At 42.4% G+C, this 16525-nt stretch overlaps 1 protein-coding gene across 1 annotated transcript in view; it reads right to left on the bottom strand.

The window, feature by feature from the left end:
- Positions 1 to 16525, bottom strand: part of LOC110452658 — a 99056-nt gene that overhangs the window by 53197 nt on the left and 29334 nt on the right. Inside the window, exons 2-10 of the mRNA XM_021501310.1 lie at positions 15131 to 15220; positions 14776 to 14852; positions 12833 to 13012; positions 8835 to 8978; positions 7925 to 8038; positions 7011 to 7301; positions 2700 to 2829; positions 1745 to 1958; positions 1124 to 1282 (exon numbers count right to left, since the gene is read on the bottom strand). Of these exons, the coding sequence (XP_021356985.1) occupies positions 1124 to 1282; positions 1745 to 1958; positions 2700 to 2829; positions 7011 to 7301; positions 7925 to 8038; positions 8835 to 8978; positions 12833 to 13012; positions 14776 to 14852; positions 15131 to 15220 (1399 nt within the window). The remainder of the gene's footprint in view (positions 1 to 1123; positions 1283 to 1744; positions 1959 to 2699; positions 2830 to 7010; positions 7302 to 7924; positions 8039 to 8834; positions 8979 to 12832; positions 13013 to 14775; positions 14853 to 15130; positions 15221 to 16525) is intronic.

Raw genomic sequence — 16525 nt, 5'->3', positions numbered from 1 at the left:
GGGGTCAGTCAGGGCTGATATGTGCATACCATCAAACTGCTATCCAATACTGATAATGCTAACCCAAATTGAATTACTTCCAATGGAAATTAAACAAATGTTGGTCCAAAATGTGATTTCCCTATAAACTATAGTAAAGTTTACCCCCTCTCCAGGGGGAAACGTGAGACCCCAGGGTTATGAAATTCACAAATTTGGTAAAGCACCTCAAGACCCTTCCATCTATAAAGAGTATTTGATTCTAGCATATCTGGGTCTTGAGAAGAAGATTTTTGAAATTTCAGTCAATTCGACCCTTTTTGGCCCCACCCATCAGGCCCCTTGGGGCTGGGGACCATATAATTCACAATTTTAGATGACCTTTGGCCATGGAAGGTTTCTGCAAACATTTCATTGAAATTGGTTCAGGGGTTTTGGAGAAGAAGTCGAAAATGTAAGTTGTTTACGGACGCACGACGGACGACGACGGACAAAAGGCGATCGCAATAGGTCATTTGAGACTTTGTCTCAGGTGACCTAAAAATCTTGACCGTATTTTCATTTTTGTAAGGATTCACAAGCTAATCATTTTTAATGAAATTAAATTGATACTTTTCTTTCATCTAATTGTTGCATTTGAAATGATGAATACCAGTAAAACTTGTTAACTCTTTCACCACTATAGCCCGAAATGGACTCGTCCAGATCAATGCATGGTAGAGTCTACTAAAGTTACAGAGGGGTGAAAGGGTTCAGTCGACCCACATGGCTCCTAACCTTGATTGAATACACATATCCAAGGGCGGCCTATTTTCAAAGACGGCTTCTTATTTAGATGTTTCACTGCAAGGAATCCAGGGCTTACTTTCAAGTCCGGCCTATTTTCAAATTAGGCTTTTTATCAAGATTTAAGGGTTGCCTAACAGTGTTACTGCTTAAAAAACACTTTTGAAGCTAGTAAACTTTTCTTAATAATCTAACTTACCTGGTAAGATAATTTCTTCATTTTTCATTTATTTTTCACCAAAGAATTTGCTCACTAATAATAATGATGGAACCTAACAGTATGCAAAACAACTACCATTAAGTGAAAATTTGCCCGACATATCATTTATCATCCTTTTTGACCAAAAAGCCAGCGTACCGAGCTCTGGGTGGCTGGCATGACAACGGGCATGCCAGGAAGGAGGGAATCTTCCGTCAATTGTCCCGCAATATTCCTTGTAAAGTAAACTTCATACTCGTATTTGCCGAGGCCCGACAGATCGTCTGCCCATCCGTCCCAGCTGAAGCTGATTGATGGCTGCAAAAGCATGAAAATATTATTTCAGGAAATCTATAAAGTGTCAGCAGTTTTACTGATGTTTGTGGCGAGGCACGACTCTAGAGCAATGACTCTATTTTCTTTGTAAAACTGTCCAGGGCAAGAAAGTGAGGTAAGAAATTTCCACCTTCAACAAAATTTCACATATTTGACAATACAATGGGGCAACAATGATGTTACGTCAGGAAATTGGGAAAATTAATTCAGATAGGGGATTGGGAATCTACTGATGTGGATAAAATCGGAAACTAAAATAACTTATTTAATATTATAATAGAAAATTCCTCAGGTGGAATTTCCCTATACATGTATTACACCACTGAACATGAAAGTGTCTTGTATACTGACTTTAAAAGGGAGTATTAAGTTACATAATGGTGAGGTGGGGAGTGGGGAGTGGTGAGGGAGCAAGTGGTGACTCATTAGTAACATTATACTCACATTATCAGTAAGGTCGGGTGCCGTGACTGCCTGACCACAGGAAGTGCCCCCACTCGCGGCACAGGCATGATACGGCAGCTCCATGTCAAAGTGGTACATGAATCGGCGCGAGTGGGTCTTCCCTTTCAACTTGAACAAGGTTTGGGCATAACGATTTTCTCTATGGACGATTCTCACGTACCCTCCATTTTTGACTGACATATCAAAATACAATCTGAAACAATAACGCTACCTGCATTAAATGCAAATTGTTTTTCAAGCATTCTTTGTGTAAACAATATCCAGGTATAATGCATCTTTAGTCCTTAAATTCCAATGATACTATACCAATTGGATGTTTATCAGCAATGGACAGATGTAAGGTTTTGTGTGTCTTTAACTAGATTTAACTTAAAGCAAGGGGATTTGTGGACGCCTTTACCCCACAAATGAAACTATAGAGGCTAAGGTGACCCCATAGTGGTACATGGCACACCGCTAAACCACGATATACAAACATACCAAGTATGAACTCCCTATATGAATCATTGAGCAAGATATGGCATGGAAATCAGAGTGTCTTTCAGATCAAGGTCAAAGGTTAAATAGAGGTCATTGTGTTCTTATTTTGAAATGCAACAAAACAACTTCTTGTTATGTAACTACATACCATGCATATAAGGGCTGTCACATTATATAGTGCTAAACATGCTAAATGGAAACTGTAACAGACACACAAGACAAACTATATATGTCCTTCACTTGAATGGGGTAAAAACACACACTTTTACCCATAAATGAAGTGTAACAGGAAAGACAAAAGTGCGTTTCCACCGGGGATCGAACCTGCCATTCCTAGGTTTCTAGTCCGACGCTCTACCACTGAGCTAAAGGGAAATTCCCTCTAGCTGAAGAAACTAGAAGGCGATCGTAATCCTATGTACAATTAAAATCTGCCACAGAAGGATTATCGTACTTATCATTATGCCTGAAGTCGCTCCATGCACTGAACGTGATATCCTTAGAACACGTGTAGGCTGCTGTTGTTGGATTCATGTCGGATCCCTGGCACTTTCTGGTGTAATACGGCCAAACTGTTGTTGAACCTACAGAAATGTTCACACAGACAAATATAATACAGTCACAAATGGATCTGATGATCTGTCCTAGGAGACCATCTTGAGGGATCTTTAGCACTTGGTAACTCAATATACACAAATTAGGCCCCTGTTGCGTATCTGGTACAACCAGTTGAAACAGTTGAACCTGAACTTGCTATTTTTATTCTCCGAAACTGTACATTATTTAAATTCTGCCTACAGTTTGGTCCAAGTGCTTTTGTTTATTGTGGAATGTTTCTGCGTCACCTAAACTGTGTCAACCAGGATACGCAAATGCGACCCTGGTTTCTGTGATTTCAGGCACATTTTCAATGAAAGCAGTATGTGGTTTTGTGGATACCCTGTTTTGGTGGCAAGTAGTTTAGAGCCAAAAATACTCATCAAATTTTTAGAAAAGAATTTCGTAATCTTATCCCCTGTGTTATGTGACCATTGTCTTGGGATATTACTTCAAAACAGATAAACTGAGCAGACAGTTCAACATGTACTTAATCATCGAAATGCTTTTTGTCACATTCTAGTTGGCATTCATACCGACTATAAATGCCAACTGAACTTAGAACCTGAGTAACAAGAGTTACTATGCACCTGGAATTCTAACGAGTTACTATGCATTTGAAGATCTAATACATTGAAAACTTAAGTGAACAAGAGCTCACCTGAATATGTTTTAAATAATTGGTATGAAGTAAAGATATAGCACTCCATGGTAGGTGCTGTAAGTACATATGAAATTTCAGAAAGATCCATCCAGTACTCGAGATATAGCGAGAACAAACTTCAAACAGAGCCCCACCCCTATGCCCCTGCGGGGGTCATACCCACCAATTATACAAAATTGAGACACCTTGGTCCAAGGATGCTCCAGACTAAATATGGAAAAAATCCCTTAATCTCGATGGTCGAAGAAGGATTTAAAAGGTTTTACCTCTATTTCTCCTATTGGCCCCCGCCCTTCTGTCCCCTGGGAGACCACACCCACTGCATATACAAAATTGAGTCCCCTTGGCCCAAGGATGCTCCAGACTAAATTAGGAAAAAATCCCTAAATCCCTATGGTAAAAGAAAGATTTTAAAGGTTTTACCTCTATTTCCCCTATTGGGCCCCGCCTCTCTGCCTCCAGGGGGTTAGACACACCGTTTAAACAAAATTGGTTCCCCTTCACCCAATGATGCTTCATACCAAATTTGGACAAAATCCTGTTGTTCATATAGAAGAAGAAGGTATTTGAAGAATTTGCTATGTTTCCCCTATTTGGCCCCTCCCTTTTGTCCCTAGGTGGGCCACACTCGCTGTTTATACGCAAGGTTGGACTGATGGAGCGCCTCAGCCAGGCAATTTGCAAGGCACATCTTGATGCGATGGCCTTACTGTCGGCTGCCATGTCACACCTTGTTGTTGCCCGCCGGTTGTCGGTCCTTTCTGGACTGCCAGTCGGCGATTCCTATCGGGCTACCCTTTTGGAGGCTCCCTTGACTGGCGAGGATTTGTTTGGCGGGGTCCTTCCCTCAGTGCAATCTGAGATGAGGTTGGACCCGTTTGCATCTGAGGATGCACGCCACAATTCCGCAGGCAAGGGCGCTAGCAGGAAGAGGCAGGCTTCTGGCTCCTCCAGGCGTAGGAGGAAGAGGGCAAAGACGACTGCTTTTCAGCAGCAGTCTGCCCCTCCGACTTCCGCTCCGGCAGAACGTCGGAAATCTTCCTTCCGCGGTAGGGGTTCCCATAGGGGTCGAGGCAAAGGCAAAGTTTCCAGAGGTAGGAAGGGTTCCTGACTCTTCCTTGCCCTTGCAAACTCCTTGTCCACTGTCTGTGGCCGCTCCCACGTCCTTGGGCGCGGGAGGCTCCGCCGAGGTGGTTTGGGAAGGGCTAGATTGGCCCCTTCCGGACTTGCCAGTAGGCGGTCGGCTGTCCCATTTCGTTCCTCAGTGGAAAGAAATCACTTCAGACAGTTGGGCCCTAGGGGTTGTGTCCAAGGGTCTCTGCATCCCGCTTCTTCGGGATCCACCTCTGGCGCGAGAGCCTATCTTTTTCCCTTCTCCTTCCGATCCGGGAAAGGTGGAGGCTCTCAGGTCAGAGGTTCAAGCCATGATCGCGAAGGGCGCGATCGAAGAACTTTCACGGGACCAGTGGTCTCCAGGGTTTTACTCCCGGGTCTTCCTCGTGAAGAAGAAGTCCGGTGCCTGGAGGCCTATTATCGACCTCAGTACGTTCAACACGTATGTCGATTCCCCGCACTTCCAGATGGAAACGCCACGGCGCATCATTGCGTCAGTGCGTCCAGGGATGTGGGCTACGTCCATCGATCTGAAGGATGCTTACTTTCACATCCCGGTCAGGAGGTCGGCCAGGAAGTTCCTCAGGTTCACTTTCGAGCAGAAGGTTTACCAGTTTCGCGCTATGCCCTTCGGCCTCACTACGGCCCCCTTGGTTTTCACCAAGTTGTTGCAGGTAGTAGTGGGGCACCTCCACAGTCTCGGGGTAGATGCACACATCTACTTCGACGACTCCCTGTTGCTCCAAGTGGATCCAGTTATCCTGTCCCGGAGCACGAGGTCGGTTCTGGGCGTTCTGTGCCGCCTAGGGTTCATCCCTTCCAGGGAGAAGTCGGAGGTTCTCCCCTCTCAAGATTTTGTTTTCCTCGGTTATCGGTTCAGAACCGATCTGGGGTTTGTCCTTCCACCAGTGTCCAAGTTCGAGAAGGCCTCTCTGTTGGTCTCCGTTCTGGTCGGTGTGGAGCGAATTCAGGTCCGATGGTTCCTTCGGTTCCTCGGTTACCTGAATTCATTGGCGGATGTGGTTCCCTTGGGTCGGCTTCACATCCGTCCGCTCCAGCTGTTCCTTCTGTCAGTTTGGTCTCCGGCGTCTCGACAGTGGGATGTGTACATTCCTCTGCCGGAGTCGGTGAAGGAATCAGCTCGTTGGTGGACTCTCAAGAGCAATGTCTTGGCAGGAGTTCCTCTGGTTCGGGCATCTCCTGCTATGACCCTTTACACCGACGCGTCCATGACCGGTTGGGGTGCATACCTTTCCGGTCAGACGTCGGCGGGGGTGTGGTCAGGGGAACAGCTTTCAGAACACATCAATGTTCTGGAAATGCGTGCTGTTCTGTTGGCCCTTCGGGGTCTTCGACCCTCCCTGCAGGGCAAGGCCATTTGTCTGGCTACAGACAACTCCACTGTGGTGGCTTATCTGCAGCGCCAGGGGGGCACCCGTTCCCCGGCTCTGTGTGCTTTATCCACCCAGGTCCTGTTGCTGTGTCAGGAGATCAGTCTCGATCTCACGGTGAGGCACCTTCCAGGTCGTCTGAATGTTCTGGCCGACACTCTGTCTCGGTCTCGGAGCCCGGTTCTCACCGAATGGACCCTCAAGCGTTCGGTGTTCCGGTCTCTTTGCCTGGTTTGGGACAGACCCCATGTGGATCTGTTCGCCACGNATTATGTCTTCTCCGCGTGATCCGGAACGCTGGTCGTAATCAGGCTTTGTGTCACAAAAGGAAAGGGTATTTTGAATTTTTCCTCCGGGGGTATGGGTCCTATTGTTGGAACCCTTCATCGCTCCACGGAGACACCACTGCGGTAAGTCGAATTCGCATTATAATGACTGTGGTAACGTATTTTGAAATAGAATTGAGGTTTCTCTTGTGAAACCAATTTCTATTATAAATACTTACCACAGTCATTAGGTGAGTTCCCTCCCAGCCTCCCCTTGTCTCCTTGGCTCTCACTTTTTTGGGCTTTGGAATTATGAAGTGGGAAGCATGGCTTCGTGTCTTAAATCACGTGCGTGAATACTGCCGTCTGATTGGTGGGTTTCCCAGGGGTTCCCCATGGGGGGAAAAATTCTTTATTTACGTATGTAAAGAGCCAAGTAAGGTTGGAATATGCATTATAATGACTGTGGTAAGTATTTATAATAGAAATTGGTTTCACAAGAGAAACCTCAAGTTTATACGAAATTGAGTCCCTTTTATCAAAGGATGCTCCTTCAGACCAGGTGAGCTAAAAATGTAGTACCCGTCTCTAATTTTCAATTGTCTATTTTTTATACAATTTACTTGCATTTGGTCAATTTTACCATATCTCTATAATTATATAGCTTTAACTGCTCCTGACCAATGTCCTGATTGGTCAGTTTTAGGAGAGCACCTGTTCTCTGTTCAACTTACCTCTGTACAAGGTAAACTTGATCTCGCCACCAATGATACCATACTGAAAGTCTGTGACATAATGGGTGGTCCCATCACTGGATGGAGTAGGAGGCAAGTCGGCCACAGGGACATCAACCTTGAACACACCGGTAAAGTATGCACTGACCCTGTTGATTAACCCATTATTGGTCCACACGGTGGGCATCGGGTCAGAATAGGTACCACTGAGATCGGTAGGGTTTTCCACTGTCCTACCATTCAAGTCTTTGAGGACTGCTTGCTGGTCACTGACGGATGGAGCATCAATTACTGGAAAACATACACGGGGCTAAATGACTTGAAATTAAGTAATTGAAATTAATTCATATTGAAAATAATAAATACCCTACATACGACTCTATATCCTGTGTTGCGTAAGAGCTGTAACCATGGTTACATTTTGTATATGTCTAAATTTTTGGTCCTTTTTTTTTTCTTAACTAGAATATGTGGCCAAGTATTATGACATGTTTTGATCTATATAAAGTTTAGAAGTTGATTGGTTGCCACAACCTTGACCAGTCATGTGATGCCTTGTCCAGTCTCATCTTTCAGAAAGCTTGGTACAGAGCCATAGAAATTCACCAATATCTTGACCCCATTCCCAACCCATCAAAGACATAAAGGTCTCTTTGTCTCGCTCCCAATCTGAATTCTTCATTAACAAAATAGTTTATAATTTTGAAAGATTGCACTGATTTTTGAAAAAGCAGATATTATTCCATGGTAGCATTGTTCTCATTAAATAAATCTGATATAGCTTCTTTTTAATCGCAAAAGTTGTATTACTAACAAAACCAACCAGACAACCTCTACCATGAACAACATGTGCAAAATTATCAAGAAGGATCCAGCACTAATGTGTTGGAAGAAGAACTTGATCAGAGACTTACTCTCGTCACAGTGGTGGCCAGTGAAACCCTGCATGCATACACAACTAGCTGATGTCTCCGCAGAACACTTTCCAGGGTAGCAGCGCGTGCTGTCTGATCTCCATGAACACGCCTCTGTCAACATACAACGATAATGGTAAACAAACGGTAAACAAACTTCTCAACAAGATTACTGTGAAATCAGATATTTTCATTGTGCCAAAATTTCGTGTTTTTTTCCGACAAAACACCATTTCCTTGGTATATGAATTCATGGATAACGATTACCCACTCAAACAGAGAATTGCTTTATATCAAACTTGTGATTACTTTGTGGACCTTTCAATTTGTGGATGAAGATTTCCCACGAAATCAATTAAATTAAAAAACCCACGAAAATTAGTGATTTCACAGTGCATGGTAGGTGGAGCTCAACTACAGCACAACAAATGTACTGCAAGTGTGACACCGTCCTCAACCCGCTCAGCTTTGATGCTGTTTCAGTATAAGTAAATAGGGGAAGAATTACCAACAAAATTGGATGTTGACCTACAGTGTATGAATTAGTTTCCGCTTTTTTTCTTTTTTCATTTAGATATACATTTTGATATTTAAAAGGAATATTCTGGTATCTGCATGTCTGCCTGGGGGATACTAAAGATTAAAAATGTTCATTACATTTTTAAATATAATTATTTTTCTCACTTTAACAATGATGATGTTTTATATTACCGTTATTAAAAGCAGAATATCTAACTGCACTTGAGATATTATAACAAAAGTTATTAAATATACTTGAATTTAATCTCACATGAAAATAACATTTTACATCGAAACATATTGAATGATCTGTTGAACAAGAACAAAAATCATCCATTTTGAAAGCAAAATTAACAATTATATCTTGTAAAAAATAATAAATGTAACGCACGTTTACAGCTTTTCTGGTTGTCGGTGGCGGAGGTGTAAGCCCGCCAGTACTGCTCCTCCCTTATCGCCCCATCACAGTAGGCACAATGGTTGTCCGAGGGAGAAGTGCACTTCCTGTGCAGGCAGCGGTCTATCTTTGGACAAACTGGACACAAAATAAGCATCATATATATCATGCATCATTTCAACTTACTGAATATATTATACAACTATCCCCACCCCCTAAAATAAATCTTTCAAGGATTGAAATTATTTAACTAATTCACACCTGAAAACACATTTGAACTCTTCCAATTAGAAGCTTGGAATAGTTCATTGTGAAATTTCAGGGGTGAATGAGTTAAATCTACACTTATTGGCAGTAAAATTCAACTTCAGTCAAACTCAAAGTCCAATATCAATCTTTGAACTTGAAAAAGTTGCCCCATCTAAACCATTTTTCTGTTAAATCTACAGTTAATTTGACACAAACCTGTTGAACTGAAATGTCTATAGCTCTCATAACTCAAACAGATATTTTGCTCCTGGCCTCTTTCACAACCTTTCATTATATTCATTGCATCCTCAATACTCAAGGGGTTACGCTCACCAACGCTCTCTGCACCCCTGAAATCATCCTCAATACTACAGGGGTTATGCTCACCAACGCTCTCTGCACCCCTGAAATCATCCTCAATAATCCAGGGGTTACGCTCACCAACGCTCTCTGCACCCCTGGAATCATCCTCAATACTCCAGGGGTTACGCTCACTAATGCTCTCTGCACCCCTGGAACCATCCTCGATACCCCAGGGGTTACGCTCACTAACGCTCTCTGCACCCCTGAAATCATCCTCAATAATCCAGGGGTTACGCTCCCCACCGCTCTCTGCACCCCTGGAATCATCCTCAATACCCCAGGGGTTACGCTCACTAAAGCTCTCTGCACTCCTGGAATCATCCTCAATACTCCAGGGGTTACGCTCACTAAAGCTCTCTGCACCCCTGAAATCATCCTCAATACTCCATGGGTTAAGCTCACTAACGCTCTCTGCACCCCTGGAATCATCCTCAATACTCCAGGGGTTAAGGTCACTAACGCTCTCTGCACCCCTGGAATCATCCTCAATGCTCCAGGGGTTACGCTCACTAATGCTCTCTGCACCCCTGGAATCATCCTCAATACTCCAGGGGTTAAGGTCACTAACGCTCTCTGCACCCCTGGAATCTTCCTCGATACCCCAGGGGTTACGCTCACTAACGCTCTCCGCACCCCTGAAATCATCCTCAATACTCCAGGGGGTATGGTCACTAACGCTCTCTGCACCCCTGGAATCTTCCTCGATACCCCAGGGGTTACGCTCACTAACGCTCTCTGCACTCCTGGAATCATCCTCGATACTTCAGGGGTTATGGTCACTAACGCTCTCTGCACTCCTGGAATCATCCTCAATACTCCAGGGGTTACGCTCACTATCGCTCTCTGCACCCCTGAAATCATCCTCAATCCTCCAGGGGTTATGGTCACTAACGCTCTCTGCACTCCTGGAAACATCCTCGATACTCCAGGGGTTACGCTCACTACCGCTCTCTGCACCCCTAAAATCATCCTCAATACTCCAGGGGTTACGCTCACTAATGCTCTCTGCACCCCTGGAATCATCCTCGATACTTCAGGGGCTATGGTCACTAATGCTCTCTGCACCCCTTGAATTATCCTCGATACTCCAGGGGTTACGCTCACTACCGCTCTCTGCACCCCTAAAATCATCCTCAATTCTCCAGGGGTTATGGTCACTAACGCTCTCTGCACTCCTGGAATCATCCTCAATACTCCAGGGGTTATGGTCACTAACGCTCTCTGCACCCCTGGAATCATCCTCGATACTTCAGGGGTTATGGTCACTAATGCTCTCTGCACCCCTTGAATCATCCTCGATACTCCAGGGGTTACGCTCACTAACGCTCTCTGCCCCCCTAAAATCATCCTCAATACTCCAGGGGTTATGCTCACTAACGCTCTCTGCACCCCTGAAATCATCCCCAATACTCCAGGGGTTAAGCTCACTAATGCTCTCTGCTACCCTGGAATCATCCTCGATACTCCAGGGGTTCGGCTCACTAACGCTCTCTGCACCCCTGAAATCTTCCTCAATACTCCAGGGGTTATGGTCACTAACGCTCTCTGCACTCCTGGAATCATCCTCAATACTCCAGGGGTTATGCTCACTAACGCTCTCTGCACCCCTAAAATCATCCTCAATTCTCCAGGGGTTAAGCTCACTAACGCTCTCTGCACCCCTAAAATCATCCTCAATACTCCAGGGGTTACGCTCACTAACGCTCTCTGCACCCCTGAAATCATCCTCAATACTCCAGGGGTTAAGCTCACTAACGCTCTCTGCACCCCTGGAATCATCCTAAATACTCCAGGGGTTACGCTCACTAATGCTCTCTGCACCCCTGGAATCATCCTCGATACTCCAGGGGTTACGCTCACTAAGGCTCTCTGCACCCCGGAATATGTCATAGTAAAATTGAAGGCTCAGTGTGCACCACCTTGTGGATGAGACCAGAATACTAGTTCAATCCTTTGATGTACAGTACAGTATGGTCGTGTAACGGTCGTGTAACGTTACAAAACACTGGCTTTGAAGTAGGTTGTCACTCCTTTGTAATCTAGCCATTGGTCAGGTGTTTTTTTACCCGAGAGCCGAACTCCTGGAGAATCGAGGATGTGTTCATTGTGACCTGTTGCATTATACACAGTCCATAACATCCTCGATATATAGGGGTTACGCTCACTTTCGATCTCTGCACCCCTGGAATATGTCATAGCAAAAATGAAGGCTCAGTGTGCAGCACGTTATGGATGAGAGAGAAGACTAGTTTGATCCTTTGATGTACATCAAAAGAATCTCGCGGTCCTGTAATGGTAAAGCTTACTGGGTTTGAAGTTGGGCATCGCTCTTCTGTAATCTTTAAAGGACAAGTATAAGCCTAGTAATTGGTCCTGAGGATTTTTTACCCGACACCAATCAAAAAGCTAGCTGCTTGCCTTCAATTTTGCTATGACATATTCCAGGGATGCAGAGAGCGAAAGTGAGTGTAACCCCTGGATATCGAGGACGCGTCCATAACTAATGTAAAGAATGTTGCAGATTTTTTGCAAAAATGATACAAAATGTAACTTGGTAGAACAATATGATTAAATTGATTGTTACTTTTTTTTTTGTAACCAACATTTTCACATGCGAATCATCATCTTTGGTTAGGCTCAACAACAAAAAGCTAAAAAAAACTTACTTGATACATCTTGTAATCTATGTAAATCTATGTAAAAAACAGACTTACAATCTAAATCGATTACCTGTTTCAGAACTGGAAAGTAAGTCATTTTTTTTTTTTCTTTTTTCTGTGTTAGATATATACATGTACATATGACTGAAAACATGAAACATGGGTTGCCGTTGATTTTTGGTATTTGTATTTCTAAGCATTAAATAAAACATGATCATTTCTTTATTTGTAAACATTTTCTTCAGGTTGGTAAGAATGGATTATGAAAAGATTCTGGTAACACAACCAGTAAGTGGTTCTATGTGACTTGTCCACAAATCGATGTCGATTCGGCTACGCTTTGTACATACCATACTAGTCATCAATTAAAAACATTATGATTTCTTGCTGTCATTTGTTAAAAATGGATATAAAACAGTATATGATAATATGAACCCTTAACCACCTACCCAAAAAATAAAATGTAAGCATCACTAGGTAGATCTAGTCATTCCATTGATATTAGTCCATATCCAATTGTGAACCTGCAGACTGGTTCTGTTACCTCAAAACAACAACCCCAACAAAATGACGAAATCTTTTTGCAAATCTACGAAAGTAGTGTCAAACAACTATAGCTAATTATAAAAGACCCTACACGTGACCCCACCAGATATGTGGAGGCTGGATTAATGGAGGTGCATGGGAGAAACAATCAGCCTTTATGAAAAAACTACTTACTTTCACACATGCCCCCATTTGCATAGAATCCGTCGTTACAGTTGGAACATTGTTCGGGAGCATTGCAACTACCCCCGCTATGTCTTTGTGTCGAACCAGACCTGTATTGGATGTAGTCGTTGCTGTAATACTGGGTACATGCCCCGTCGCCCTCAGGATTGATACGCCTGTTACAAATGGCTGTGGAAAAATACAACATAATTGGTTTGTATATCAATTAGCACTATTAGACTAAAATAGCCAAACATCATTAGGTGCTACATTGAATCATTGTAAGGAAATTGAAAGACATGGCATTAGACTAGTAAAATTATTTTGTATAGAAAAGAAAAATTGCAAGAGATAACAGCTGAAATCATCTAGGGGATATTGGCCCGAAAGTTCACTGCTTATAATCATAGTATACAGACTTATTTCCAGGAAATTTATAAGCATCGTTGATATGAATATTTTGCTCTTGCTCTTAAAATCACTTTAAAGAGATACAAAATTAGGGCATCAAAAATACTACAAGTGTCTTTATCAAGGCGTATTTTTTTAATTTTTATTTTTAAAAGACGAAAAAGATCCTGCAAGATACAGAAATCAGAATGAACTTAATTATGAATTTTTCAAATTGCTTTTGATAAACTACAGGAAATTGTATTAGGACTTCAGGATAATCTGTAGCACTCCCAAGGATTGCAGGATATATTTTACTCATTCACCCCTAAAATTTCATAATGAACTATTCCAACCTTTGAACTGGAAGAGTTCAAATGTGTCTTCAGAGGTGAATGAGTTATGAAGAACTGCAGAAATATTTTCTAGCTTTGTGCTAGAGGCCTCAGTAAGTAGAGTAACCGGGTCTGAACCTGAAAGTCATTGGTTTGATTCTCTGTGGAAGTATACCACTCCCTTCCTGTTATAAATCATGGGTAACCTTCATCCACAAATGTATAGGCCCACCACCAAATGTATAGGCCCACCACCAAATGTATAGGCCCACCAAATGTATAGGTCCACCAAATGTATAGGTCCACCAAATGTATAGGCCCACCACCAAATCTATAGGCCCACCACCAAATGTATAGGTCCACCAAATGTATAGGCCCACCAAATGTAAAGGCCCACCACCAAATGTATAGGTCCACCAAATGTATAGGTCCACCAAATGTATAGGTCCAACAAATGTATAGGCCCACCACCAAATGTAAAGGCCCACCAAATGTTATAGGTCCACCAAATGTATAGGTTCACCAAATGTATAAGTCCACCAAATGTATAGGCCCACCAAATGTATAGGCCCACCATATGTTATACATGTAGGTCCACCAAATGTATAGGTCCACCAAATGTATAGGCCCACCAAATGTATAGGCCCACCAAATGTATAGGTCCACCAAATGTATAGGTTCACCAAATGTATAAGTCCACCAAATGTATAGGCCCACCAAATGTATAGGCCCACCAAATGTTATAGGTCCACCAAATGTATAGGCCCACCAAATGTATAAGCCCACCAAATGTATAGGCCCACCAAATGTATAGGTCCACCAAATGTATAGGCCCACCAAATGTTATAGGTCCACCAAATATATGGGTCCAACAAATGCATAGGCCCACCAAATGTATAGGCCCACCAAATGCAAGTAACTAGAACTTTGATATAAAGCATTTGAGTGGTTACTTGTTATCCCACAAATTCATTTACTCACAAAATGATGTTTTGTTGGGAAACCAGGAGATTTGGGCCCCACAAAAATATCTGATTTCACAGTATATACAGTTGATTTTGACTGTAAATAGGATTATGGTCACCTTCTAGCTTTGTGTTAAAAGGAATGTCCCCTTAGCTCAGTCAGTAGAGCGATGGGCCGGGACACAGGGGTCGCTGGTTTGAACCCTGTTGGAATTACAATATATACTTGTCCTGTTACTTATGTAAACATGTTTGTGCTTACCGTGGTTACAGACGGTTAAATCGTCAACCCAGTTCTGGTATCCGCTACAGCAGAAGTAGTTGTAGAGCGTTTTATCTCTGCAAGTAAAGAAGCATATTCTTTATAATTTATTTATAATTAACAGTTGTAAGAAAAGTCACTCTGCTAAATTAGTTATATAATTGAAATTTACCAACTGGGTCTAAAGCATTTACAGTCCAAAATACATGGTATCTATAAATTCATTACATGAGTTCTTTCATATGCTGTTCCCCCACGATCCACTTTTTCAGGTTATGCAGGTTATATAATATTGTATAACCTCCCCCCCCCCCAACCCCCCCACCAAAAAAAGCAAAACAAGAATAGAACTTACTTATATTTGGTACAGCGACCCCACTTCCAGAAACTGCACTTGACAGTATATTTAGTTTCCACTGTGCGAGTGCTCACACATACATGGTTTCTGAAAATAAAAATTTAGAAATATTAACAAAATATACTTAATTCACAATAAAAAAAATATTCTTGAAAAAAATATACATGTACTTATATACAAATTCTGCTGTCCATACACGACACAACAGTCATGATATGCTACAGAAACCATTTTTTCATTTGTCAAGGTCAAGGCCAAAAGTCAAATTGAGGTCACAGTGACATAGTTTTAGAATGTGCCCCACCACCTTCCAACGATGTACTTGTATACAAAGTTTGATGGCCATTTAATCATTCATGAAACAGTGGCCGAGATATGCTCCGGAAATAAACCACAGTCAGCATGGACGAATGCATGCAAAGACACAATACAGGGAATACGTCATTTCCGAGATACAAGTTTCCGCAACAACATCATTTGACTTGGTGGCCACGACTGTACCGGTACATATGTATATTCAGGGATAATGTATACCTCTAGTTCAAAGGTAAACCTATCCTTGATACTCGGGGGGTTTCACTTTCTTTCGCTCTCTGCTACCTGTAAAATTGAAGGCTTAGTGTGCGCCTCTTGTGGATGAGACAAGAAGACTAGTTTGATGTACATCAAAAGTATCTCGTGGTCGCTTTACTGTAACATTGAATGCCTTCGAAGTCCAGAGTCGCTCAACTGTTATCTTCTAAGGACATTAGCCTGGCGATTGGTAAGATTTTTCCACCTGAGACCAATTAAATAGTTAGAGACCAATTAAATAGTTAGCCATGTGCCTTCAATTTGCTATGACATATTCCAGGGGTCCAGAGAGTGAAGTAAGTGAAATCCCTGGAGCATGATGATCCAGGATGCCTGAGTAAACCATGCAGTAGCATACCAATTTTGTCAAAATAAAACATTGATAAATTTAGACGAAAATTGATAAAAATAACACTTCTTTCAAGGAAAGGATATACATAGACTAGTACCCTGTGCTCTAGCATGCTTTCTGGAACCACATATCATTTTTTTTTCTCATATTGTTTTGCACAACTCTCAGATATTGGGTGCTTACCAGAAATACACACAAAAAGAATGTTTTGTTTTAAGTCGTATGTATCAGAGACTTATAGTCTATTGTACTTGACATTTCATAGCTGTCAACCCTCTCTCATTAGGAGCATGTTAAGAGGGGGCTTGAGACTCTCATTTTGACCGAAATTTATCAATTAATCTCCCTCAAAACTCCCTCATTCAAGTCCAAACTCGCACAAACCTAAAATCTACATCCTGTGATCAAATGATATCCTAGTTACTGCAAGGTTATTTTGAAACATAAAAAGAGATTTAAGACAAATT

This window comes from Mizuhopecten yessoensis, unplaced genomic scaffold (assembly GCF_002113885.1).
Source record: "Mizuhopecten yessoensis strain PY_sf001 unplaced genomic scaffold, ASM211388v2 scaffold775, whole genome shotgun sequence".
Lineage (NCBI taxonomy): Eukaryota > Metazoa > Mollusca > Bivalvia > Pectinida > Pectinidae > Mizuhopecten > Mizuhopecten yessoensis.
Note: the sequence above shows the minus strand (reverse complement) of the source record. Positions and strands in the feature narration are given on the sequence as shown.